Consider the following 23,457-nt stretch of genomic DNA (forward strand, 5'->3'; position numbering starts at 1 on the left):
TCAACACATTTATAATATTACAATATTTATGTGTATATTTCATATATCTTACAAATATGATTATTGCAGGGTTTGTTTGATTTTGGTTTGAAACTGATATTTTTATTTGAATTTTTATTTAAATATCATTTTTATATAGCAATTTTTTTAGATAAAATAATCTATTTTTATAAAAAATTATGGAGACCGAATAGTACTAATTATATTTGAAGTGGGCACACATCATAGTTTTACCCAAGTATATATGCAACATTGGTTGAAACAAACATTAAAATGGTGAAATGCATTTTCACTTATTAATCCAATAAATTTGCAAATTAAATTTAAAGAGTATCTAAATTATAGTAAAATGTTTATTAGAATTTACAAAGTTTTACATTATAAATTCCTAAACATCCATTGTAATCCAAATATATAGATACAATATAATTTACACACATATATTCATTATTTTAAAAACACACACAAAGGTATTTAAATTTCTATTTCACATATAAAGTATTTTTCAGTACTTTTTTTTTTTTTTTCAATTAAAGGATTTGGATAATATTAATATTCTAAGCTATTTGATTTCATTTTAATTTTAATTATTCTGAAATGTTGTCAACCCAAAGTGTCATGAATCATGAATTGTATTTGTTTGAGTCTTTGAGTACATAATTTAATAATAAAATTTTGAATGTGAAATTTTATATTAATAGTTTACAAAAATATGTATATATATAGAGATGTTATTTTATTCAAATACATTATCATTACAAATTCATCAACAAATTTTCTCTACTCTTCCAGTCAAGTTAAGACATGCTAAACAAATCATTACAAATTCACTTCACACTACACTACAGATACAAATTATTTTCCAGCAAAAAATGAGGGAAATAACAAGAATCAAATGCAATCCAAGATGGTACGTACCGCCTGCGAAATAAGGGAAGCTGCATCTTCATCTCCAGTGCTGATCAGTGTTTGTGTTCTTGTGGCTTCGACAACGGCTTTGCGGGGCTCCACGACGTGTATCAGTGATCCCTCGTGAGATCCGTCGACACATTTCATTTCCTCAACAGTAGTAACCATGCCCATCATCTGCAGTGCTGTCACCAGAGCATTTGTATCGACGTGGCCAGAGTAAACCTGTGGCCTTGACTGGGAAGCAATTAATTCTCGGCTCCTGGAGATTAAACTGCATTGGAAATCAAATGATCATGTACTTGTGTTGAAATTACAATGACACAGGGAAATAAAATCATTATTGTAATCCTACCGTATGCAAATATCACATATATATGTATATTTGTATTACGAGACTAAAGTTTATTCAACTACCTGTATCTCCCATTCTTGATCGTGAACTCTCCTTTCAACCTCGCGACAGTCATGTCTTTTTGGTGCTTCAATGTTGTGTAATGTAGCCGACAGGCCAATTCAACTTCAATGTCCAGTTCTGAGTTTTCCTTCGGGTATGGGAAACATACAGTTTTATTTTCAGAATAGTATGTGAACGAAAGGGAAGTTTCCAAACGAACAATCTGCTGCCTCAATGTCTCAGGAAACTGCGAGAGCCAAAAACAAAGACATGTTTAAAAAGATAAAATGCAGTATGCTGTGTGTTTAGCATCAAGTGGTCGGTGTGTGAAACCGATGGGTGTGTAGTAAAAGAGCAGTGTGTGTTCATGGGAAATAAACAGTACCAGAACATTTTTAGGCTGCAGCATCTTCAGTAAGCGGGGACATATTCGCATGCTGTTAAAAGAAAATAAAATAAAAAAGAACACCGAAATAAGATCACTGCAAAACCACAAAATCATAAATAGATGTACAACACCATGTTTTGAGACTGATCAATGTCAACAAACCATGAACTTCTTCACAAAAAAAAGGCTCTGTTTCTTTAAGGTTTAATTTGTCGTTGCACTATTCATCAAATGTTTTTCCCCAAAACCTCAAATCAAATACCTAATTTTCATTTAATATACAAATAAATTATTTTTGCATTTAAAACATCACATCAAATGCTATTTCAAATTAAATGTTTACTATTCTCAACCCTCAAACTCAAACCCAAATCTTAAAAGAATACATCCATAATGTCCAACTGTGAAGCGCCAAAAGATGCAATTTTCGAATTACAAGAAATTAAGAAAATATATTACTTAGCAGGAAAGGCTCAAGCAGAAACTAAATTGCTTTTTAGTTGGAACAGAACACAACTTACTCTATTCCGGAAATAAAAGAGCATTGGAGGACTTTCATTGCCATTGGCTGGTAAGGCAAGAGAGCCAATTTAGCATCCACCCCTTCCTATAATTATAGATACGGAGTATAAATGAAGTAAGAAAAGTATTTATTATACAAACTTACTTGACGAGCCTAACAAACCATAGCAAAAGGAAAGAAAATAAGATAGAAGAATGTATTATCAGGTACCTCCATCACAAGTAGTGAATTTCGATCCCAACACCACCGGCGGAGCAAATGAACAACAGGACCAAGTCGCAGACTCCAGTGAGGACAAATGACTATGCAAGGTTCCTGCCAAATTGTTCTTGTGCACATAAGAACAGTTTATCAGAACTCTTCAAGCAGGGATATATGAAATGTAATTATTCTGTTGGTGGAATTTGAAACCTATTGAATCTTCCTGAAGTTACTAGAACTCTGAACCTTTAATTTTATTCCTCAACATATACCAAGTAATAACTGATTCCACCCATTGCATTTCATGAGTAAGTAGTAACTTTTGCTGATATGTCAAATGACTAACTAGATTCTGATAAACAATAGAAACAATAAAATGATTACTGTGGACCATCTCTAGATGTTTCAAAAAGCTAGATGGATATCAGAACTTTTTAGTCAAATCTAAATATCACCCTCCACCCCCAACCCCATGCAAAGTATTCTCTCAAAGTGTGTGTGTGCATTTCTAGCCATGAATTGTCAAGGGGATAAGCATATCTTACAATAATTCAAGTGAGTGGATGGCTGGAAACAAATGAAGCTTTTTATCTTTTAGCATCTCTGAATGAGCAAATATCGGTTGACCAGAGTAAAGCTGCAAAATCGAAAGAATAAACATTTGCATTAAAATGTGCTTGTGATTAAGAGCCATTAACTCCTAAACTTTTTTCTGGCATCTTGAATGCAACTTACACGATCTTGCCAATGCTCGCATAACCATTCTGGAATGATATTTGTATATGCCATAAGCTCTTCTGCAACAGTAGAAACCACATAAATGGGCACCTGCATCACATAGTAGCAGTTAAAGTGGTAGTACTAGTAAAACTTAAAAGGCTTTTGTATGAGTACAGCATCACTTCAATAGTACAATTTCTCAAATTTATCCACCAATCACCCACAATTTAGCATTGGATACAAATGCTTGAGATCTGTACCAGAGAGAAAGTGGAAAGAAAAATGAATGGTGATAAACAATTACTAAAACCAAACTGCAATCTTAAGTAAAAAAAATAGAAACTCTGATCGACATGGTAGTTTCAACAAAAAGAACAAAGGAGAAATTCCAAGAATCAAGGGTTGTGTTCTTTTGTGTTTTTGTTTCCAGTTTCATTTTCATTATCTTATTATTATTATTATTATTATTATTATTATTATTATTATTATTATTATTATTATTTCCATCTATAAACATCACACCAACATTCATTTCTTTCACAAAAACATCCCATCAATCAACTATTATCACCTCAAAAATTTTAAAAACAAAACACAAAAGAACACACCAGGGTTTTAAGTTATTTAATTCAATAAACTCCAAATTAGAAGCTACTACACTCCTCATCATGTCTCCATAAAGTGTACTATTGCCCATTATTAATGTAAATGTACCTTCCTATCTTCAGATGCCATGGCCTGAGAAAATCGCTCCAGCAGCTGAAGAATGATACTCAGTCGTCCTATAGGAATTAGAACTGAACCACCAGCTTTGATGGAATCAATGGCACATGAGGATATGAAATTCAATTTTTCCATCTCTTCCAGATACTCATCATCATTAATCAGTACAGACCTTGCTTCTAAATGCATGTCATCCTCACTGCAAGAGACTTTACGAAGCTCAATCAGATTCAAATATTGCAATGGAAATAACACAAGAATGACTGACAATTTAAAGATGAATCTTGCTTCATTTATTAAAGGGATGGAGATAGATGGTTGCAAAACATCCAGGAACATAAACATGCAGAAATCAAAATGTAGAAGCACCTTAAATTTGATAAGTTTTTGCCATCTAGGCCACTGTCAAAGTTTTCTGGAGCATTGCAAAAAGAGAAATCTGAAAATAAAATCACATCACTTCTCTCAAATGCTTTGTAATCAAAACTCATTGCTGTAGCGGGCGAGAAAACAGAACTTGACATGTAAGCAATGTTTCCCTTCGGTGTAGTAATGCTCCAATTGCATGATCCTATTTCTAAACCAGAACTAAATGCTTTTATGATCAATATGCCATTGTAGCAAGCTTCTTCAGCATATTTAAGAGCCATGACCTTCAGCAAGCAAGCCTTCACATCAGCTGCACTGAGAAATATCCCTCATTACTTCTTTCAGACATATATAATAGAAGTATATAAAGTTCAAAAAAAATTAATAGCATTGAAATCACATACGCACTTTACCAAAAAACTTTTAGAGGAGAAATCATCTGTGCAATTGAGTCTATTAGAATATCAAATGGCAAGTTTTAATTGGGCCCCTTTATAAACAACAGGCCAAGCTGTATGACTTTTTAGAAAAAATTCCTTTTACCAACATGTAATATTTCATCTAGTATGAAGTTACTGTCATTGTATATCATATTTAGAATCTTTCTAAGCGTATGCTTTGGTACTAATCTTTTGAACTTCTTTCTTTGTATCATGTGATAGCTTCACAAAAAAATAACAGGACTCCTACTTGGTCTGCAGATATTTTTTCAAAATACAAATTTGCATCTTTCGGCAATTTCTTAGTTCTAACAGAGGCACCAATCCTATCACCCTTCATTTGGCCTAGGCCCTCATGAATCAAGCTCAACAGCTTTCCAATTTCCATAGTCACTCATTATACTGGAAATAATAGAAAATGCAGTAAATAGAGAATGTGTTGACACAATATTACCGACCGATAGTGTAACCAATTCAATAAGGAGCCATTGAATCTCAGAAATCAAGAGTTTGGACAAAAACCTAGCATAGATGCTAGCAAAAATAAAAACTATAAATAAAATATAAACAGGGACACAAAACACAATGCCAGATTGAATTTGCAAAACAGTGCAGCACAAATAGCTTGGCAATACCTGTATAATGGCATCCAAGCACCGAACTTCAACCCATCCGTACCTAGCATAACCTGCCTTAATTCAAACGGAAGTTTTTCAACTTCATCCCATTTCATCCACTTAGGACCTTCAGTCTCCTCAGGTCCGTAAAATTGCCTAAATTCCTTGTGCATATTGACAAGGTCGTCCAACATGAATTTCCCAATTTTAGCAGCAGCTTCAGTAGCATACACCTAAGGCACAATTATGATGACAATTGGAAATCGGATCCAGTTTTTACAATAATAATTAAAAGAAGAAGCAGCAGCAGCAGCTAAATTCGTCACCTTGGCTGAAAAATCTTTGTTCCGAGTAAGAAAAGGCAGCCCTAGCATCCCCATAGGACTCGATATCAACACTAAATCTATAAAAGAGACATTCCATAGGAGCAAATTCTTCACAGTTCTATAACGTGGTTCGGCACAAATTAAACTCCCCGCATCCAGAGGCTTGTCTGCTTTTCGCCTCTCATCGTGAGCTACTGCATCGTTCGGAACAGGAGAGAACACTGCTAGAGACGAAAGGTCCAGAGGACAATCAAATAGAATCCTAAAACCACACACATCCAAAATATGGCATGGCGGGAAATAGTAACCCTTGCCTTTGCTCAAGCAAGTCTGCAAAAGACAAATTCACCAAACCATTCAGAAATGAAGCTAATCAAACAGTATAACCCAAAATTCATTCGAGAAAGAGAAAGATTCTTACAAACTCCATGACAGCCCTCAACAAGCGCGAAGTTCATCACTCTGCAAACTTTCATACATATATATAACAAATGGGCTGAAGCTGAAAGCCCAAATAACAAATATAAATTTTTTAATTAATTTATAATAATATATATACTAATATATATACATATATGTATATATATCTTTCGCTCTATGGTCGCTCCAGGGAGAGGGAACTACTGTGGAAGAATCCACCGCTTTTCTTCCCAAAAAATCCCTAATTTTTTTGGGAGTAAATTCTCGATTCCATGGAGGCAGATAAACCCAAATTTGGGAAAATAGCGAGGCAATCGAAGAATACTCACGGTGCTCATATTAACAATCTCGACGATGGGTGTCTCATGCTCATTTTCAGTTTCCTCTCCCCCATTCCAGGTTTGTGTTTTTACTGTATTCATTTTTAAACGTTGTTTATGTATTGTCTTTAATTGGCTGAATTATCGGACATGCTTTATTCAACGAGGGTTTCGAATGTGAAGTTTCTGACCGTTTAGCTTAAATTTGTGAAAACTTCATTATGGAAGGCCAAGTATGCGTTTTTCGTTTGATTGGCATAGGACAAACATTTAGTACATCAATCATTAATTATTTCCCCTCTTGTCTGGGTAGTTTTTTTAATTGATTTATTAACCATGACGATCTGAATAACATTCTTGTTGGGTAATTACTATCTGGAATCATCAATTCAATCCTCGGAACTTATTATGTTCTATAGAATATGTTCTTGCTAAATTGAGATATGCTGGTATTCTTGAAATTTGGATTTGGGTTTAATTGGTTTGGTACTGCTAAGCAATTGGGTTAATGTATCTTGGTTACATTTTGGAAGCTTACATTTGAAATTTTTGTATTCTGTTACAGTTTTCTTTTGGGTTTGCAGATCGTCATCATGCTGCCCTTGTGTGCCACAGGTGGCATTTCCTGGCATGTCACCCTCGTCTTTGGCTGCGAGTGGACCGTTCTGTAAAAGATTTATCAGAACCTGGAGTCTACCCTGATATTGAGACAGCTGTGTGTGCTGCAAGGTCTGTGACACTAGATATGCTTGCTCTGTGTTTCGGCATGAAAAGGTGAACCCTTGTGAGTCAATGATTTGCAGGCCTGGTGACACTGTATTGATTGCTGCTGGAGGTATCCACCAGACATCCAATATTCAGATCAAAAAGCCTCTTTGCCTGGTAATTTATGGGTTATTTCTTGTGAATTGGCGATTAAATCTTGGGGTGGCAACGTGATAGGGTTTGTACAACATAATTTGTTATGTTGATAATAAGGTTTTAGCATAAAGAACATTGTTTTTCTTTATTTAAACTTTAAATTTCAATGGGAGTGGATTTAGATGATTGACTTGATTGGGTCAGATTGGGGTAGGTTTGGATACCATTAAGGGTGTGTTTGTTTGAGGGATTGGATTTTGAGTTGGGATTTGAATAGTAAATATTTTGAATTATAATAGTTGTATGATGTGATATAAATAGGTGTTGATGTAAAATTAATTTTTAGTATAATATAAACATTTTGAATGTAAAATTAATTTTTAATATAATATAAAAAATGAAAAATTGGTGTTTGATTTGATGTTTTTGGGGGAAAAAATTTGGATGAATAGTAGGATTTGGATAAATCCTTTAAACGAACAAATGATGTTGTATAATTGTCTTAGGCAACTTTGCTGGTCAACCAATTGACCTACAATTCAGATCATATAGAGTCGGGTCACAATTTTGGGACTGATCTATTCAAAGCTATTGCCTTGCCTTCCTCATTCCTACTATGGGTCCGTATTTTCTGCGAAATCTCTACATTTTTCTGTTGTCACTGACTTTAATATAATTCAGACATTGTATGGGTGTTTATTTACTTCTTTCATCATCATAAACGGGGTGTAGTGTTGTTGATTCGAGCCATAACATGATTTTCTGAAAATCAGAGAATATCTTTATCTGGCTATGGTCGTTCATATTCACTTTGTGCTTTTGCTTGGGAGCCAAACAGTGGTTTGAATTTTCCATAATTGGTCCAAGTCGTGGGATGGCGTGATAAGTACGGGAAGACCCTGATCCTTTTCTTTCCCTATTAGAACTAACTTCTAAAGGAAAAGCTTTAATGGAATGCTGATGTTCTCTTTCCCTATCAGAACCTACTGCAAAGAGTATATAATAAAATGGCAATAATGTGTTGTGTTGTATGCTCTTTCCTTCACAACTGAGTTTGTATTTATTATTTCGGTTGTCATAGCTAGCTTATGACAGCATATGTGTGTAATATTCAAGTTCCTTTTATAAAGTTTGCATTTTCTTCTCATGTCAGTAAGCTTTTATACTTCCTGTTGCTGCCCACTGAAATGCATGGTTCATATGTGGAATTCCTAATGCTTTTGTTGAATCAAATGCTTTGATCTCTCACATATAACTTCCATGATTTGATTGGAATGTCCTTTTGAAATGTTTCTTTCTGTCAGATTGGTGCAGGTGAACTTCCTGATGACACAACACTCATTTGTTCCCGAGATTCGGAGAGGTATACTAATGAACTTATATATGAACTTTCTTCTAAACTCGCTTTTCAGGTTGTGGTGAAAAAAACCCATAAATTTCTGCTGGTACTTCTATCATATATACTAAGGTTGGGAGAATATGTATCTCTGTACTCATCTAGCAAGCATATAGTTTGTATCTGGCTTTTTATCGTGGAAATGTCATCAGGCACACTTTTTAGAGGGTTCATGGAATTAGTGGAATATCTTCTGAATTTCGATTAACTAATTCTTAGTTACTTTGTGTTGAACCAGTGCCCTGGAATTCATGTCCACGTGCAAACTTGCTAATCTGACTGTGAGGGCCGAACTTGGTTGCTGCTTGCTTCACAGAAGTGGGAGGCTCACAATCGATGGCTGTATTCTGCAGTGCGAGTCAAATCCATTGGACCATCTCTCTCATGCCATTGTGACCACTGCAACCACTCCTGATGGGATTCCACCCCTACAAAAGAATTGTGTTTCTGTGATGCGAACGAGGATCGAAGGAGGCGCCACAGCTGTGCTGACAAGAGGAACTCTTTCACTGAAGCAAGTTAGGGTCATATGTACCCGCACTTCCCTCTTCTTCTGGTTCAATGTGGATCACCATTAACAACTAAGGTGTATCCTAACTGGTAGGTGTTCAGTTTACACATTTGTACCCCCACCCATATTTGAACTCGGATGGCTACTTTGTTGTCGCTTCTCATTTGTCTTGCGTCATCTGTTTTATAAGGGCTACATGATGTGTTGTATTGTTGTATATTAATTCCCAGCCATAGTAGGAGTTTTAGAATAATATTCATCACTGTAGGTTTATTTTTCTGATGATTATAATTGATACCCTCATTGGCAAATCAGTTGCTTATCGAGCAAGATCTTTGAAATTAGGAGCCATCTTTAGCTTGTGTTTGCATTGTCCGTTGTTCTGTTCGCAGATCTTCCATTGAGAGCCGGCGTTCCCTCAATCAACATAAATCTTTTGTCGACGCAGCATTATATCACAAAGGGAGATGCACAACCACAAACATCTGGGTTGTAAGTTGAATTATATGTGAATTATGTTAGGTGTTCATATAAGTTTGAATTTCATCGTATGAGAGCAATTCCTGTGTCTGGCACACTTTATTGCCTTATCTTTAGTCGAACTGATTCCATTACATGTCCTTTTAGCTGCAAACTTGAGCAGAACTAAGAGGTTCAACCTTGCACACAAGTTCCAAATCCAGAATTGACAAAAGGTAAGACATACATACATATATATATATGATAATCCATGCCCTAATTACAGAGTTCCCGAGCGATTCCCAGGCGTGAATTTGCTGTATCAAACAAGATCCTGAGGTTCTGTTGCTGCAGGCTTGCGATAATATTGAGCACCGAGTCCACATTCCCCGGCGCAGCTGCCATAGCGAGGCAAGCAAGCGTGCCTGAGCTGCTGTGTATCAAACTGTTCTCCAACGGCAGCTTCAGGTCCAACCCCGTGAAGTGAAACGTAATGATTGGCGCAATCTGCTCATGTGTTACAGAGAAGCATGTGTCGAATGCGCCAAGCGAGCTAAATGGACCGGCCACTTGTTTTCTGAACTCATCCCGGATTGCCTCGTACACGGGTTGGACGAACCGTGTTATGACTGTCCCTGAATCGATGATGGTTCCAGCTCCGGTGCTGGAGTTGAATGATAGCAATTCAGGGTTAAGGACGACGTTGACCCGACCTACGCTGACCCCGGTGAGGTTCACGTAGTATAAAGAAGATCTGCGCGGGTTCTTGAGGAGCGGCGTGGTTTTAATGTTCTTCGGCTGGCCAAGAGGTCCAAGTTTGAGCGAACCGGAGAAATAGTACGACTTGAAGCTAGGCAAACAATACGAAAACACTCCCGAGTAGAGAGGTCCGGTTTGCGAGAGGAGCGACACGGAGCCTCGACCCAAGCCGAGCAATCCTTGCGGCGGGATGGAGCTTCCCGAGACGGCGTTGATGCATCCGAACGCATAGTTTGGAATCGCATCGTTACCTAACGTTAGAACGTCGTGCGATAGCGTGGCCGAAAACGAGGAATCCCCGCCGTAGGATCTATTGAAGTTGCAAGAACCCGATCCGCCTGTCGGGCACGAGACCCCGCTAACTTGGGTGCATTCAGGGACGGAGCATTCCAACGGCGCGTAACTAGACGACGTGTTCGGAGCAAACACGGTCGGAGAGCATCCGGTGCAGCCACTGCAAGGGAGCCATGCGGCGTCGTTGCTAGTGTCCAAGACCATAAACATGAGCTGACCCGGCGTCCCGATTTTCGCTCGGACGACGTAGTTCCCAATGTTTATAACTTGACCCGGGGCGATAGGGACCGAGTTGGGCTTCTGGTCGACGAGACTCGACAAGTAGAAGAACCTCTTAGGATCCGTCGACGCCATGTTGAGTACCGTATTGACCCACGAAGAAGGCTTCGGCGGGTCGAACGGTGAGCATTTTCCGTAAATGTGGATTACGGATAGGTCCGAACTCGAACCCGAACCGGAACATGGGTCTAAAGAAGCATTAGTAGTAAGTATGGAGAGGCAAGTGAAGAAGAATAGTGCAAGAAGTGATGAGAGATGCATTTCTTGTTTTGTGAATGGGAATGATGCCTTTGCCTAAAGGATAGTAATGATGGTTTCTTTTTTATAGATAAATGGATAGATAGATAGAAGGGCAAATAAATGGGTGACCCTATGATATAGTAGTGATAGCATGTGAAGGGTTTTATTTATTTCTAAATGAATTTTATCCATGACAATGAAATGAGATGCATCATTCAAGAAGTATTTTCTTGCATGCTAAAATCTTCATAATATATGTATATATATTATTTTAGTGTAGCAACCATTGTTAGTTATTTGTTTGTCCTTAATTGGAAGAATTGAACATATTTTAATCATATATAGTAGTCTTTAAAATCTCAAGTACCTATCAATAGTATCGCCGGCTTGTTGTATATAAAATGAGATGAGAAGGGAATGGCATTGGCAATCATAATGATTTGCATAACAGCTAATAAGGTTTGTTCGTCGTGTTGCAGTTGTTGTCGGTCACGGGCGTTCATGCATCCATTCACGTGACCTTGTTTATTTATTTATTTATTTGGTTTGTGACTTTGGGGGTTTCTATTTTGTAGTATTGTACTGTCTCATATTAATCCAATTCCAATGGACTGGGACCTTTCAAATTATTATTTTATGTTTACTTACACTTTTTTTTTTTAAAAAAAAATAATAATAATAAAAAGAGCCAAAATATGTACGGATTTATTTGTTTTGTGTTTTGAGTTTTCAGCGTTTTTATGTTAATCAATAAAGCATATATATATATATATATTACTTCCTCTCACATATCATGTCTATGCCACATAGCATGTTACTTTCGTTTTTTTAGAAAATGATTATACACTTTAATCTCATTTTTAATTTTTAATTTTTTTTTAAAATTTTAATGAAACTAATTAGTTATTTTGATCTTAATTTATAATTATTTATATTATCGAATAATTATTTTCACTGATACATTCTCAATTATCTACTAATTACACCGGTACGTGAGACGGAGGTAATATATATTTTGTGTATATATTATTTCTTATAATATTAATTGAGAAATATATAAAAAATAATAATAATAACCCTAAATTTGTGTAGTGTTTGGGCTAGTTAAATTAATGAAATATGGGCTTAATGGCCGAGTTTATTTTTGGGTCCTTCGATTGGGCCTAATAAATATTTGTTGGATTACCTGAAATGCCTATTTAATAATATTTGGGCCCAAACAACCTTTTCTATCTGGGCTAATGTGATTCACATATAATATTGGCTAAATTAGACATATCCCCCGGGGTTTCGTGAAATTGCACCAAATTCTCCGTACTTCTAAAATTAAACTCCGTCGTGGTTTCATAAACGCGTTCAAATTGTAAATAAATTTTAGAATCTCAATTTCTAAATCTCTAAAATTACAAATATATTTTTTATTTTTTATATATTTAGTCTAAAAAAAAATAGTAAAAATTAACTCTTATAACATAAGAAAAACAATTATTTTTTAAGTATATTTACTATTTTTTTTAGGATAAATATAAAAATATATATATTTGTAATTTTAGGGGTTTATAAATTGATATTCTAAAATTTATTTGCAGTTTGAGCCGCTAGGTGAAAAATACCTTTAAATAAGGACTAGGTTAGACTCAAAGTTTATGAAGTTTGATACAGTTTTAAAAGTGTGAAAATTTGGTGTAATTTTATGAAACACGAGTTTATTTTGTGCAATTTAATCTATAATATATTATATATATATACAACTGTCTGTATCTCTCTCTCTCCCTCTTCTCTCTCTCTCACACACACACGCACTCTATCACTCTGACACACACGCGTTCCTTGTCATGGCAGAGACGCTCGCCTCAAAACAGCTTTAATTTGAATTGCAGCATACCATCAGCTTTCTCTCTCTAGTCTTCCTTTTCTTCCACAACCAAAGTACGCGATTGACTTCTTCTACACTCCTTTTTTTTTCGAATTTCGGTGGATTTTCTCGGATGTTTCACTCGGTTGACTGAGTCGGATCATCATCGGGTACTCCCAAGTGAAAGGATCGGATCCTCTTCGTGGTTATTATCGATGAGGGTTTGATTTCGATACAGTTACCAGTTCGAGGTCATTTCTGCGGACGCGTAATTTTTTATTTGTTTGTTTCCATGTTTTCCTTTAATTTTGTTTTTGCTGTAATTCGTCGTTTAGGTTAAGTTGTCCGGTGGTGTTTTATTATTTTACCCCCTTTTCTCCTGTTGCTTCAGTTTGTTTTAATAACTTGGATGTGTAGTTTGTTTCCATTTTCCAGTCCAGACTTTTGTATGTGGAGGTACATTGAAGTGGTTTTTACTAGTTTTTGTTGTTTGGAATTTTGATCGGGATGATTAGTGAAATATGTTATGAAATCTTGAGAACTTCTATTCAGCACATGAGTGGATATCTAAACCAATGTTATAAGCATGATCTTTGATTATTATTTTTTTCGAGTCTCTGAATAGGTTACTTTCCAAGCCAAGTTTGGAGTTGTTTATGACAGAATAGGATGCCAATTTTGGTTTTCACCTGTTGGTTAAGATTCTTGAGTGTATGAGTGTTCTATTTTTTGAAGGGTTATTTAGTTAGAAAAGCTGAGAATTACTCATAACTTGATGGGTAGAAAGTTTTAAACTCGAGCTAATGGCTTCTGCGATTGAGCAGCAGCCATAGCAGATTCAAATGGTCCTATGCTTTTGCAGCATGTGGTTTATGTAACATGTGGTAGCCTGTTTTTACAGTAGGTGAAATCTTGAGGATCGTATATATGAGTGAGTTTCGAAATTTCTCCATGGCCATCTTGTGTTTTCCTTCTTTGTCTTTGAGTTTATATTTATTAGATTGAGTAGGACCTTGTTTTCATTATTGGCTTTTGTTGTTTTTAGTTGAATCTTAATATGATTAGAACTATATGTTTGTACATAAGCATACTATATATGAATTTAAATCAGAACTTCAAATTTAAAATTTGTTGGGGCAAAATTGTCTCGATTCCACGAATTCAAAATTGAAAAACCTGATTTGAGTTCTAGAATTTCAAATTAGTTTTAAAATTGTATCCCCCAAGCATTGTTTCTTGGAGAAAATTTTCTTGTTGTGGAATATCTCGAAACCTCATGGTGGTTACGAGGGACTGTGCTGTGTCAATGGTAATCTGCACCTCTTTGCTATGGTGGATGCTTGTTAGTCTGCAACAATTGAGCTGTGTCTGTGTATCCTATTTATAGTTCCATAATATTGTTCTATTCTACATTCATCGATGTAATTATATTTAAGTTTGGTTCATTTCAACACTAACATTGACATTGTATAGGTGTTATTTACAATACAAGCTACCAATGTCTAGTGGAACCTCTTATATTGATGACTTAAGAAACAAACCTGACATTGACACACCTCAAAATGAAGACATGTTGGATGTTGTTGAAAACGCAACAGAGACTTCTGAGAATTCCTTAAAATCCAATGTGACTGTCTCGACTGATGTCCGTGAGCTGCTGGAGTGTCCAGTTTGCCTGAATGCTATGTACCCTCCCATTCATCAGGTATCTTAAGATACATTGGATATCTTGTCATTATTGTGTACACTGGCTATTTTTTGTTACATAAGCCAAATTTATGCAACTAGTTTTGTTAACTTGATCAGATGTCTATATGTTTTTACTTTTGTCCGGCTTGTAATTGTGGACTGAGTTAAGTGAAATCTATTGACCATTTGCTTCAGAAATGTAAAATATGGATCACTATATGTTGAAATATTATGTGAATGTGCTTTTGGAGGAACTAAGATGGATCAGTTTTCTTTTCTTGCCCAACCTTAGTGTAACTGTTGAATTTAGTTATAGATGTTAATAACTGGTTGAAACTTCAATGTATCGAGTCCATAATTGCAAAAAATACAGGCCTTGCAATGCATGCCATTCTGAAGAACCTATCTTTTGCCCCGAAATATTTTATGCAGGCAAAAGAGGCGCATGCCCTTTCTTGCTGCCTTGAAAGTGCCCAAAGTTATATATATATATATATATGTGTAATGCGATTGAATAGATTAGAAGTCACAAATGCTTTCAGTGCTTATCTGCTTATCTCATCGACAAATATCTTCGATAGCGTGCCTTACTTTACCAATCTAAGACTGAACATTATTAGTTTAACTTTGAACTTTTACTTTCTTATTGATGTGATGATTTATATGTTTGTGTATTTTTAACTTACTAGAAGTGCGTTCAGATATATTTTTCTTATGTATATTTAATCTAGCAGATGTGCACCATATGCCATGCCTCTGTCGAACTTTTGTTACACATCCTGCTCATGCCTTTTACCATATGATCTATATTCTGTAAATGAAACCAAAACCCCTCAATATTTTAGAATAAGCTTCCGCCTCTGATTTACTGTAGCAATAAAATATTCGATGCTTCACAATTTGCCATCCCAACATATTTTCGCTACATATGTTAATTAATCTCTCTACTTTTCCTTGCCAGTGTTCCAACGGACACACCTTGTGTTCTGGTTGCAAACCTAGGGTGCACAACCGCTGCCCAACCTGCAGGCACGAACTTGGAAACATTCGATGCTTGGCGTTGGAAAAGGTTGCAGCATCCCTCGAGCTCCCTTGCAAGTATCACGAATTCGGGTGCATGGGCATTTATCCTTACTACAGTAAACTCAAGCACGAGTCTCTATGTACCTTCAGACCATACAATTGCCCATACGCCGGATCCGAATGCCCGGTTATCGGCGATATCCCGTTCCTCGTCGCACACTTGAAAGACGATCACAAAGTGGATATGCACAGCGGCAGTACTTTCAACCACCGCTATGTCAAATCCAATCCACATGAAGTTGAAAACGCAACGTGGATGCTCACAGTAAATTTTAAATGATCCATTTGCTGCTATATATATACCACACTTATTATAAACAAGTACTCATCCTTTTTTCCTGCAATTCAGATTTTCAGCTGCTTCGGACAGTACTTCTGTCTACATTTCGAAGCGTTCCAGCTCGGGATGGCACCGGTTTACATTGCATTCCTGCGATTCATGGGCGATGATGATGATGCAAAAAATTACAGCTACAGCCTGGAGGTTGGGGGCAAAGGGAGGAAGATGACGTGGCAGGGAATTCCTAGAAGCATTCGGGATAGCCACAGAAAGGTTCGGGACAGTTTTGACGGGCTTGTGATCCAACGAAATATGGCTCTCTTCTTCTCGGGGGGTGACAGGAAAGAGCTGAAGTTGCGAGTGACGGGGAGGATCTGGAAAGAACAGTAAGTTGGATTAAAATGAATGTTGGTGTCATGTATGTATTTTGTTTTAGAAGCAAAGACACTTTGCTGATGAACTGAATGAATGAAAATACATGACGACATAAATGAATGAGGATAGATTAGAATAGGATATATGGAGTGTTTATTAGTATAGTATATTATGTATGTATGATTCTTGTAACTTCTGTCTTGGTAACTCTCTAAGATTTAAGTACTACATTTATTTGGTAACTCCCTAGGTCTTGACATTATTCAGTGATTTTTATTTTTTAGTATATAAAATATCGAACCTCTTTATTATTTTTAAAAATTTTCAAAGCATGGACTTCACTAGAATATTATTATTTTTATGATTCGGAGTAAATTTCAGTAGCACACCTCAATTTGTTGCTATTGTCTGTTATGTTTTTCTTGTTATTTTATGCCAAGTTCATTTCGTTAGTCTTGTCCTCGAGGCATATTTTGGAATTAAATTTGGCCATTTTTTAATCGTGAATTTTATGTTCCAATTCCATGAAACAAAATAAGCTGTAGCTTAGAATTTCCGGAAGATATTTTGTGAAAATATTATATGATAAATAAAATTAAACTAATATGTTAGGCATCCAAGTCGTTGTAGTATAGTGGTGAGTATCCCCGCCTGTCACGCGGGAGACCCGGGTTCGATCCCCGGCAACGGCGCTCTTTTTATTTTTGCGTAAATTCTGTGAAACACGCTTTCTCTTTGGGAAATTCTGAAATGTCCAGCGCTTTCAGTAAACATTGTCTCTTCTGGCCCGGATAGATAGTGTCATTTCTTAAAAGAATAAATAAATTATTATAAATGAATAATAGAGACAACTGATTGAAAACACAAGCAAACAAACTCGAATTTTCCATTCATTTAAACTTTCCGTGTTGGGTTGAATTTTGAGTGTGTTTGTTTGAGGTAATCTTTATATTATATTTTAAAATATGTATCATTAATATAAAAAATTAATACGCAAAAAAAAAAAAAAAAAAAAAAAAAAAGGAGAAACGAAAGAAAAGGTTCTAATATATTTATTGCATATGTGTGTGTATATATATATAATTCGAATAAATATTGCCAAAAAAAGAGGCAAATATATAAGTTCCCACATATTCATACAACATACAACATTTGAAAGTGGCTCAATTTCTCAAAAAACAACACAAAGAATCTGAAATCTTGCCACTTTTGAATGAATGAATGAATGAAAAGTAAGAAAAAGAAAACCAAAATTAAAACTTAAAAATTGTTGAGAGATTATTAGAGTACCTTTGTGTGTTTTTGCCTCTTGATGTTAATGGAGAGGATCATCTCTATATCTCTCTCTCTCTCTCTCTCTAGCTCGATCTCGATCCCTCGTCGAAAAGAACTTTCCTCTTACTGTGAGAGTGGCAAGCATTCGAGTTCGATCTCCAACACCCCGCGCTCAACATTCTGCAACTTGATCGATATGTGTTGCTTCACCTTACCATTTTGCATGCAGATGTCGCCATCTTTCACCGCTTTTGTCTCTTTTCTTTCTCCCCATTTTCCAAACTCTGTTGTTGCCTCCACGATGCTGGCCGTGTTCTCCGAAACTCTTGCAGCAGAGAGGAGTGGCTGGATATCGATCTCTGCGCTTCCCATGAAGTCGTCGCTCTTGAATGTGTCCTTATCGTAGACCAGCTATGCAAATGATACAAGAACAAAAAAAAAAAAAAAAAAAAAAAAAAGAACATTATACTAATGAAGAAAAAGTATAAACAACTAGATGAAAAAGATAAAAATGCATATATTGCGCAAATAATTGAGACAATGACTCTCTTCTTTTTTAGTTTTTCTGTAGTTATTTTGTTTATGCAATTTTACCGTTCTAATAAAAGTATATTATACTTATTTTGTATACAGAATGTCACATTCAATAACTTTATCATCTAAATAATAACGAGAACCAAAATATTTAAAAAAATAAAAAGAACAAGCACTTGTAGGTTAAACAGAAATCTGTCTGTTTATTGGAAAATGGTTGAAAAAAGCTCAAACACAACATTAAAAGTTAAAAGTTTTTATGCATTTGAACTTACCAATTTCAAAGGAGGTATGCTGTCTGGAATCGACAACATTAGGCTTTCATTCCAGATCGGGTTGAGGTTATTCCTTATAACCCGAGTTTTCATTGACTGCGAAACAAAAATAGAAACGTTGTGGTAAATTACACGAGCTGCATTAATGCAAACATCAGAAAAAGATCAAACAGAAGAGATATACCTGATTTCCCAACGAGAGAATGACATAAGGGTCACTTGTCATCATATCTCGTATAGCCAGATTGGTGCCCCGCATGATATTCACCTTAATTAGTCCGACAAACTCCACCATACCTGCCTGTAAATACCAAACATAACCGGAAGAACAATTCAATGATATCAATTGAACAACACTTTAGCATTTAAGAATGAAAAGAAAAGAAATGAAAAAACTAATTGCAAGAGATACTACTTCTAACAACAATCAAAAGTAGGAGCAGTAGTTTGTAATATTTGCGCATTGTGTTCTAATCCTAGAGAAAAAAGCTAAATATGGATATTTGAAATAAAGTGATTTCATAGTTAAAAGGAAATTTCAATCTCAATTCATATAAATGCTGGCTGTTAGATATATCATTACCATGGACATGGAGTTGCTCTTTTTGGAAGCCTTGTGTTCTGCTCGTCTCTTGCTAACACGAAACGCTTGTCCTATACCGTAGATGCGGTTACTGGCTTGATGTTTGTGCAAGTGTCTTTTCTCGTTGGGCGATGGAGAACAGTTGGTTGAAGGGCTGCACTGGGAGGTTGATGAAAGTGGTGACGAAAGCGGAAATGGGCAAGCTGCTGGAGAATCCTGGTTCAGAAACTGTTGCAGTTCGTATTTTCTCCTGACCATCAAAAAAGAGTTGCAATGTTAGTATATGAAAGCTATACTATCATTAAATGTATGAGTTTCTGCTGTATATGTAGTGCCTTATGAAATCGGTGCGCTCCTCTGTGGAAGAATACGGTTTTGGTTTCTTGTAATTAGTGGGCACATTCGCCTCATATTTCAAGTTCACGGCAATGTTTCCTCCGAGTTGAGATAATGCATCAACTTGCTCATGGGTCCATTCGTCAAGCTTCACTGACAGGACCTTCAACATGAACATGACGAGATATATAATGGCTCCATAAAAATAAAAGTGTAAGCATGGAATTTAGAAGATCTGTTGGTGTTCATGTTTAAATTAACACATCAATGATGGTTCTAACCTTTGATACGTGCACTCCGAGGCTTCTGTGCACTCCTGAGCATTTGATACAAATGAAAGCTCCAATGCTCAACGATCTGGTCATAGTTAACAATGGAGCTGTTTAATCTTAGGAGCTGTTATCAAGTCTTACAGTCGCAGTAGCTAATCGAAAAGTTCACTAGGATTGAAGAGTTCAGAGCATTCCCATATTTGTTTAATGGATATACTTAAGAAAATATGAAATCTCAGGAATTTGGGATGAGAATGATGATACTTACACCCACTTTGGATCTGGTGATCCACAATCTGCACAAATGCTGTTGCCAGCTTCGGATAACAGACTGTTCAGCCTCCCTTGAGGACCTTCTTCTGTAAAAGCACAAAGTAGAAATAATCTTAAGGCTTTCCACTCGATTTTTCAAGAAATTAGTAACAGATGGATTGTTTTATCGTCTAAAGATAGCGAGCACAAAATATGAGTAGATTTGTACTGCAAATATCCATGGTTGAAACTGCTAATGACATAATGCAATGAGAACACAAATGCAAATAGTCCTGAGGGAATAAGTTCTCCAAGATCTAATCTGATGATGACCTCTAATAGAAAATTATGATGATCTCGACGAATAGGCATGATAACACACCAAACTTGAAAGACCAAGAACATATAAGTTTACTTACTGGAAAATGAAATGTTCCATTCCCCTGAATGCTCACCACAATTTGACGAGGGTTCTGAATGCAAGAGGTCATAAAGGCAACTACCTGATAATTAAAATCCCTGTCATTCAGCTATATGAAGCACAATTTCTCGACACATGACCAAACACAGGAAGATATTAGCAATCTATCTTCAAGAGAAATTAAAAAATGAAGGTTGATAGTTTCATCATGAAGCCATATCCTGATATCCACCATTCCTTTGTTGTTCATTTAGGGGATATTTGGTTCAAGGAAACTAGATAAAACAAATCATATTCAACACATTCAATTCAATCCAATTCAGTAAAGCTAAATTAATCTCATCCAATTTCAATCGCAAAATCCACAATCTCCACAACGAATTGCTCACAAATACAACCTATAAGAAAAAAAATAAATAAATAAAACCAAAAACAAATATTAACGAAATACCTGAAAGAGGTTTAGCTTCCGCATTATCGTGTTGGATCGACATCTTTAGCCACAAAAATATATATACGTCTATATATATTCCGGCACCAATCGCCTCTGTTCTCTGCAACATTCACGCACAAATTTCACATCACCGAATCATCAAATTGCCAAATTTCTTCCAAATGCTAAAATAGGAACCACGATCAAAAAGGTTCAATCCAAATAAATATCCAGCAGCGATATCAATCATACAAAACAAAACCTAGAAATCACAGGAACGGGAAATTCTTACAGAATCGGGGTAATGCAATGACGTCGGCGAGGATGAAATCGAGAGCCATTTCGATTATCGGAATGCAGCAGCGTCAACGTTGGGCAAAATCACTTGCATGGATTCAACATACAATGACTTGCCAAAAATCAAACTTCCATAAATTCGTAGTTTTAAAAGGCTACCAAAATTATAGTAATAAATAAAAAAATTAAAAAAAAAAAAAATCAACAAAAATGGACGGTCACGATTTTTCCAGCAATTCATCATATTTATTGCTTTCCCTACGTACAAATTAAAAAATAGTAATTGGATTGGGCCTCACCTCACCCGCCGTGGATTTTTCGGGTCGGGTTAAACCGCATTTAAATGGACCCAATTCACAATTGGATCGGGCCGGGCCGCGGGGAGTGAAAATGTGAAATCCTGTCGCCATTTCTCCTCCTCCTTCCGCCATTTCTGCATTTGATCCAACGCTCGTCCTCATTTACATCAGATTTGTGTGTTTCAGGGCAAGAGGCAGAGGAGAGGAAGCCCAAAGAAATCGTCGACGAGATTTCCCCAGTTTTTCTGAAGAAGAAGAAATTCTGTGTTTGAACTGTTTCCAAATATAAACATGTAAGGATTGGATCTAAGTCTACCCTTTCTTCAATTTTCAGTTCTTTTGCTGTTTTTTTCAGCTGTGCTTCTCTTGAATCCCTGTGTTAGGGTTTTTAAAATTTCCTGTGTTGTCTTGAACAGTCAATTGCTGTCAGATTCTAGTTTCATCATTTTCAGTTCTGCATTTTCTGTCGAACAAATTCTAACTAGATAGATTCAAAAGTTTCCATGATCAAACTTGTGCCAATGCTACCTACCTACCTTGATTACCTGTTTGTCATTAGAAATGAGAAATTTAACAGAGACACAGGAAATTGCATTTGCTGAGTAATATTCTTCAATTTTTAAGAGATTGTAAACAGTAGTTTTTTCTTTTTAAACTTTCTTTCATATATGCAGTATGACGTCTTCGTCTACCTCTTCGACGAGTTCGGAAAAGATCTGTTCATGCGGCTTCAATTGGGATGACGACGATGGAGAAATGTCGGGTCGGGTTGGGTTAAACCTGGGTCAAATTGATCCGATTCAGTAATCGGGTCGGCCCGTAGAGCAGTTTTAAAACGCAGGGCTGGGGTGGAATTTTGTAGCCAATTATTTCCGACGCAGGTTGAAGATAAGCCGATGGCAGCAGTCACATCTCTGTCGTCGGGAATTCTGATTTCAAGGAATCGTCCTTCGATTTCATCTTTTGATGGCCAGAAGAAGCAGATACTGCATCTCAGTTGGTTCGTGCAGCGTCGTAATCGCACTGCGACGTCTTCGTCTAAGGCAGCAGTTTCTCCTCCGGTTCGCGCTTCTTCTTCTCCTCCTCCGGATCCGCGAGGAAAAAGCTGTGAATCAGATTTGGATAAAGCAGTATTGGTTTCTGAGGTGAGTCGCGTGCTCAATTGGCGTAATAATGAATGATTTTACATCCTAAATGATTATAATACGAGTTTGTGTAATTATGAGCGGGCAGGATGATTTGAGGTATCTGGTGAAGGTAGGAGGAGGTTCAGTTGCAGGTGCGGCTGCAATCAAATATGGTAGCATTCTATTCCCTGCAATCGCACAACCAAACCTCACTCAGGCGTTGCTCATGATCACTGCACCTGTTCTCGCCGCCGTCGCACTCCTCATCGCCGGAAGCCGCCGCCGCTGAGCCACCGCTCATGGTGCTATCTGTCGGCAACGGTAAGTCGTCCTGTTTACTTTAGCCTTGGTTAAGTTCTGTTGTGAAATTTGACAGGACAAGGATATAGGTTGTAGAATTGTGTGATTGATGATCGATCTCACCTATTGTTTAACGACAGAAATTTACCATTCTCCAAATCTCCATAGCTCAAATTCAACAAGAATGATGAAGAAGAAGAAGAAGAAGAAGAAGAAGGAGAAGAAGAAGAAGAAGAAGAAGAAGAAGAAGAAGAAGAAGAAGAAGAAGAAGAATTCGAAGAAGAAGAAGAAGAAGAATTCATCAATCAAGCTTCGATTGTTCTATGGAAAAGGAATTACTTCATTCAAATCAGGTAAGCCATCATCATTCATTACATTATGTTACAATCCACAAAATTCACATACATCATAGCAACCATAAATGCACTCCTCAGCACAACGCCGTATGCATGAATATTCACCCGAGCTACTGCGAAGCCGGCGTATATATTACATGTATATACACATACCCGAGCATGAATTAGCCGATCGATCGATCCCCAACCAAATTACATACATTATACACACATCTACGCTCCTCGGCGAGAAACTGAAAGCATTCGAATCACTATCAAACTTC

General features: G+C 36.5%; 6 protein-coding genes and 1 non-coding gene across 18 annotated transcripts; 4 read left to right on the plus strand and 3 right to left on the minus strand.

The window, feature by feature from the left end:
• Nucleotides 1-709: 709 nt before the first annotated feature.
• LOC127246658 (uncharacterized) lies at nt 710-6,106 on the minus strand. Of its 3 annotated transcripts, none has more exons than XM_051268155.1 (13): nt 6,035-6,106; nt 5,614-5,943; nt 5,306-5,520; nt 4,379-4,545; nt 4,231-4,300; nt 3,853-4,060; nt 3,154-3,246; nt 2,964-3,055; nt 2,428-2,545; nt 2,216-2,301; nt 1,692-1,743; nt 1,327-1,553; nt 710-1,183 (listed from the first exon to the last, which is right to left on the minus strand). In XM_051268155.1, the coding sequence occupies exons 1-13, from the start codon at nt 6,041-6,043 to the stop codon at nt 892-894; spliced, it is 1,959 nt and encodes a 652-aa protein (XP_051124112.1). In that variant the 5' UTR covers nt 6,044-6,106; the 3' UTR covers nt 710-891. The 3 variants fall into 3 exon arrangements, with proteins under 3 accessions (XP_051124112.1, XP_051124113.1, XP_051124111.1); XM_051268156.1 differs by having other exon boundaries at nt 4,231-4,545; nt 5,614-5,834; nt 5,928-5,943; nt 6,035-6,090; XM_051268154.1 differs by having other exon boundaries at nt 4,231-4,545.
• Nucleotides 6,107-6,200: 94 nt separating this feature from the next.
• LOC127246664 (F-box protein SKIP5) lies at nt 6,201-10,619 on the plus strand. Of its 6 annotated transcripts, none has more exons than XR_007837752.1 (8): nt 6,201-6,432; nt 6,938-7,082; nt 7,157-7,235; nt 8,519-8,577; nt 8,849-9,210; nt 9,514-9,613; nt 9,749-9,816; nt 9,935-10,619. XR_007837752.1 is itself a non-coding variant. In XM_051268164.1 (5 exons), exons 1-5 carry the CDS (start codon nt 6,306-6,308, stop codon nt 9,186-9,188), a joined length of 750 nt encoding a protein of 249 aa, XP_051124121.1. In that variant the 5' UTR covers nt 6,201-6,305; the 3' UTR covers nt 9,189-9,490. The 6 variants fall into 6 exon arrangements, 2 of the variants coding, with proteins under 2 accessions (XP_051124121.1, XP_051124123.1); XR_007837754.1 differs by having other exon boundaries at nt 9,514-9,610; XR_007837751.1 differs by having other exon boundaries at nt 9,749-10,619.
• Nucleotides 9,857-11,173, minus strand: LOC127246659 (aspartyl protease AED3). Its single transcript, XM_051268157.1, has one exon. The coding sequence runs from the start codon at nt 11,171-11,173 to the stop codon at nt 9,857-9,859; it is 1,317 nt and encodes a 438-aa protein (XP_051124114.1).
• Nucleotides 11,174-12,928: 1,755 nt separating this feature from the next.
• On the plus strand, nt 12,929-16,676 carry LOC127246661 (E3 ubiquitin-protein ligase DIS1-like). 4 transcript variants are annotated; one of them, XM_051268161.1, is made up of 4 exons: nt 12,929-13,275; nt 14,481-14,712; nt 15,658-16,044; nt 16,129-16,676. In XM_051268161.1, exons 2-4 carry the CDS (start codon nt 14,506-14,508, stop codon nt 16,447-16,449), a joined length of 915 nt encoding a protein of 304 aa, XP_051124118.1. In that variant the 5' UTR covers nt 12,929-13,275; nt 14,481-14,505; the 3' UTR covers nt 16,450-16,676. The 4 variants fall into 4 exon arrangements, with proteins under 4 accessions (XP_051124118.1, XP_051124117.1, XP_051124119.1 ...); XM_051268160.1 differs by having other exon boundaries at nt 12,929-13,258; XM_051268162.1 differs by having other exon boundaries at nt 12,929-13,081.
• Nucleotides 16,677-17,054: 378 nt separating this feature from the next.
• Nucleotides 17,055-17,126, plus strand: TRNAD-GUC (transfer RNA aspartic acid (anticodon GUC)). The gene has a single exon. It is a non-coding gene; the product is annotated as a tRNA-Asp (tRNA).
• A 425-nt stretch (nt 17,127-17,551) lies between these two features.
• Nucleotides 17,552-21,485, minus strand: LOC127246660 (probable ADP-ribosylation factor GTPase-activating protein AGD11). Its single transcript, XM_051268158.1, has 11 exons — nt 21,412-21,485; nt 21,108-21,224; nt 20,834-20,936; nt 20,381-20,464; nt 19,978-20,068; nt 19,719-19,794; nt 19,437-19,600; nt 19,102-19,351; nt 18,703-18,819; nt 18,519-18,614; nt 17,552-18,120 (listed from the first exon to the last, which is right to left on the minus strand). The coding sequence occupies exons 3-11, from the start codon at nt 20,874-20,876 to the stop codon at nt 17,833-17,835; spliced, it is 1,209 nt and encodes a 402-aa protein (XP_051124115.1). The 5' UTR covers nt 20,877-20,936; nt 21,108-21,224; nt 21,412-21,485; the 3' UTR covers nt 17,552-17,832.
• A 72-nt stretch (nt 21,486-21,557) lies between these two features.
• On the plus strand, nt 21,558-23,364 carry LOC127246666 (uncharacterized). Of its 2 annotated transcripts, none has more exons than XM_051268168.1 (4): nt 21,558-21,704; nt 22,086-22,556; nt 22,645-22,859; nt 22,979-23,364. In XM_051268168.1, exons 2-3 carry the CDS (start codon nt 22,308-22,310, stop codon nt 22,825-22,827), a joined length of 432 nt encoding a protein of 143 aa, XP_051124125.1. In that variant the 5' UTR covers nt 21,558-21,704; nt 22,086-22,307; the 3' UTR covers nt 22,828-22,859; nt 22,979-23,364. The 2 variants fall into 2 exon arrangements, with proteins under 2 accessions (XP_051124125.1, XP_051124126.1); XM_051268169.1 differs by having other exon boundaries at nt 23,007-23,364.
• Nucleotides 23,365-23,457: the final 93 nt, after the last annotated feature.

This window comes from Andrographis paniculata, unplaced genomic scaffold (genome assembly GCF_009805555.1).
Source record: "Andrographis paniculata isolate CXL003 unplaced genomic scaffold, ASM980555v1 Contig30END, whole genome shotgun sequence".
In the NCBI taxonomy this organism is placed as follows: Eukaryota; Viridiplantae; Streptophyta; class Magnoliopsida; order Lamiales; family Acanthaceae; genus Andrographis; species Andrographis paniculata.

Coding starts and splice junctions, on each gene's coding strand:
- LOC127246658 (XM_051268154.1), bottom strand. Junction 5,521..5,613: donor ACAAAGATTTTTCAGCCAAG/GTGACGAATTTA, acceptor ATTGTGCCTTAG/GTGTATGCTACTGAAGCTGC. Junction 2,546..2,963: donor ATCCACTCACTTGAATTATT/GTAAGATATGCT, acceptor TATGTGCACAAG/AACAATTTGGCAGGAACCTT.
- LOC127246661 (XM_051268159.1), top strand. CDS start 13,417: ATGTGTAGTTTGTTTCCATTTTCCAGTCCAGACTTTTGTATGTGGAG. Junction 13,464..14,480: donor CCAGACTTTTGTATGTGGAG/GTACATTGAAGT, acceptor GACATTGTATAG/GTGTTATTTACAATACAAGC. Junction 14,713..15,657: donor TGTACCCTCCCATTCATCAG/GTATCTTAAGAT, acceptor TTTCCTTGCCAG/TGTTCCAACGGACACACCTT.
- LOC127246664 (XM_051268164.1), top strand. CDS start 6,306: ATGGAGGCAGATAAACCCAAATTTGGGAAAATAGCGAGGCAATCGAAG. Junction 7,083..7,156: donor ACAGCTGTGTGTGCTGCAAG/GTCTGTGACACT, acceptor AATGATTTGCAG/GCCTGGTGACACTGTATTGA. Junction 8,578..8,848: donor TGTTCCCGAGATTCGGAGAG/GTATACTAATGA, acceptor GTGTTGAACCAG/TGCCCTGGAATTCATGTCCA.
- LOC127246660 (XM_051268158.1), bottom strand. CDS start 20,876: ATGTCGATCCAACACGATAATGCGGAAGCTAAACCTCTTTCAG. Junction 20,069..20,380: donor ATGGAACATTTCATTTTCCA/GTAAGTAAACTT, acceptor GTGCTTTTACAG/AAGAAGGTCCTCAAGGGAGG. Junction 18,820..19,101: donor AGAGCAACTCCATGTCCATG/GTAATGATATAT, acceptor TGGTATTTACAG/GCAGGTATGGTGGAGTTTGT.
- LOC127246666 (XM_051268168.1), top strand. CDS start 22,308: ATGGCAGCAGTCACATCTCTGTCGTCGGGAATTCTGATTTCAAGGAAT. Junction 22,557..22,644: donor AAGCAGTATTGGTTTCTGAG/GTGAGTCGCGTG, acceptor ATGAGCGGGCAG/GATGATTTGAGGTATCTGGT.
- LOC127246659 (XM_051268157.1), bottom strand. CDS start 11,173: ATGCATCTCTCATCACTTCTTGCACTATTCTTCTTCACTTGCCTCTCC.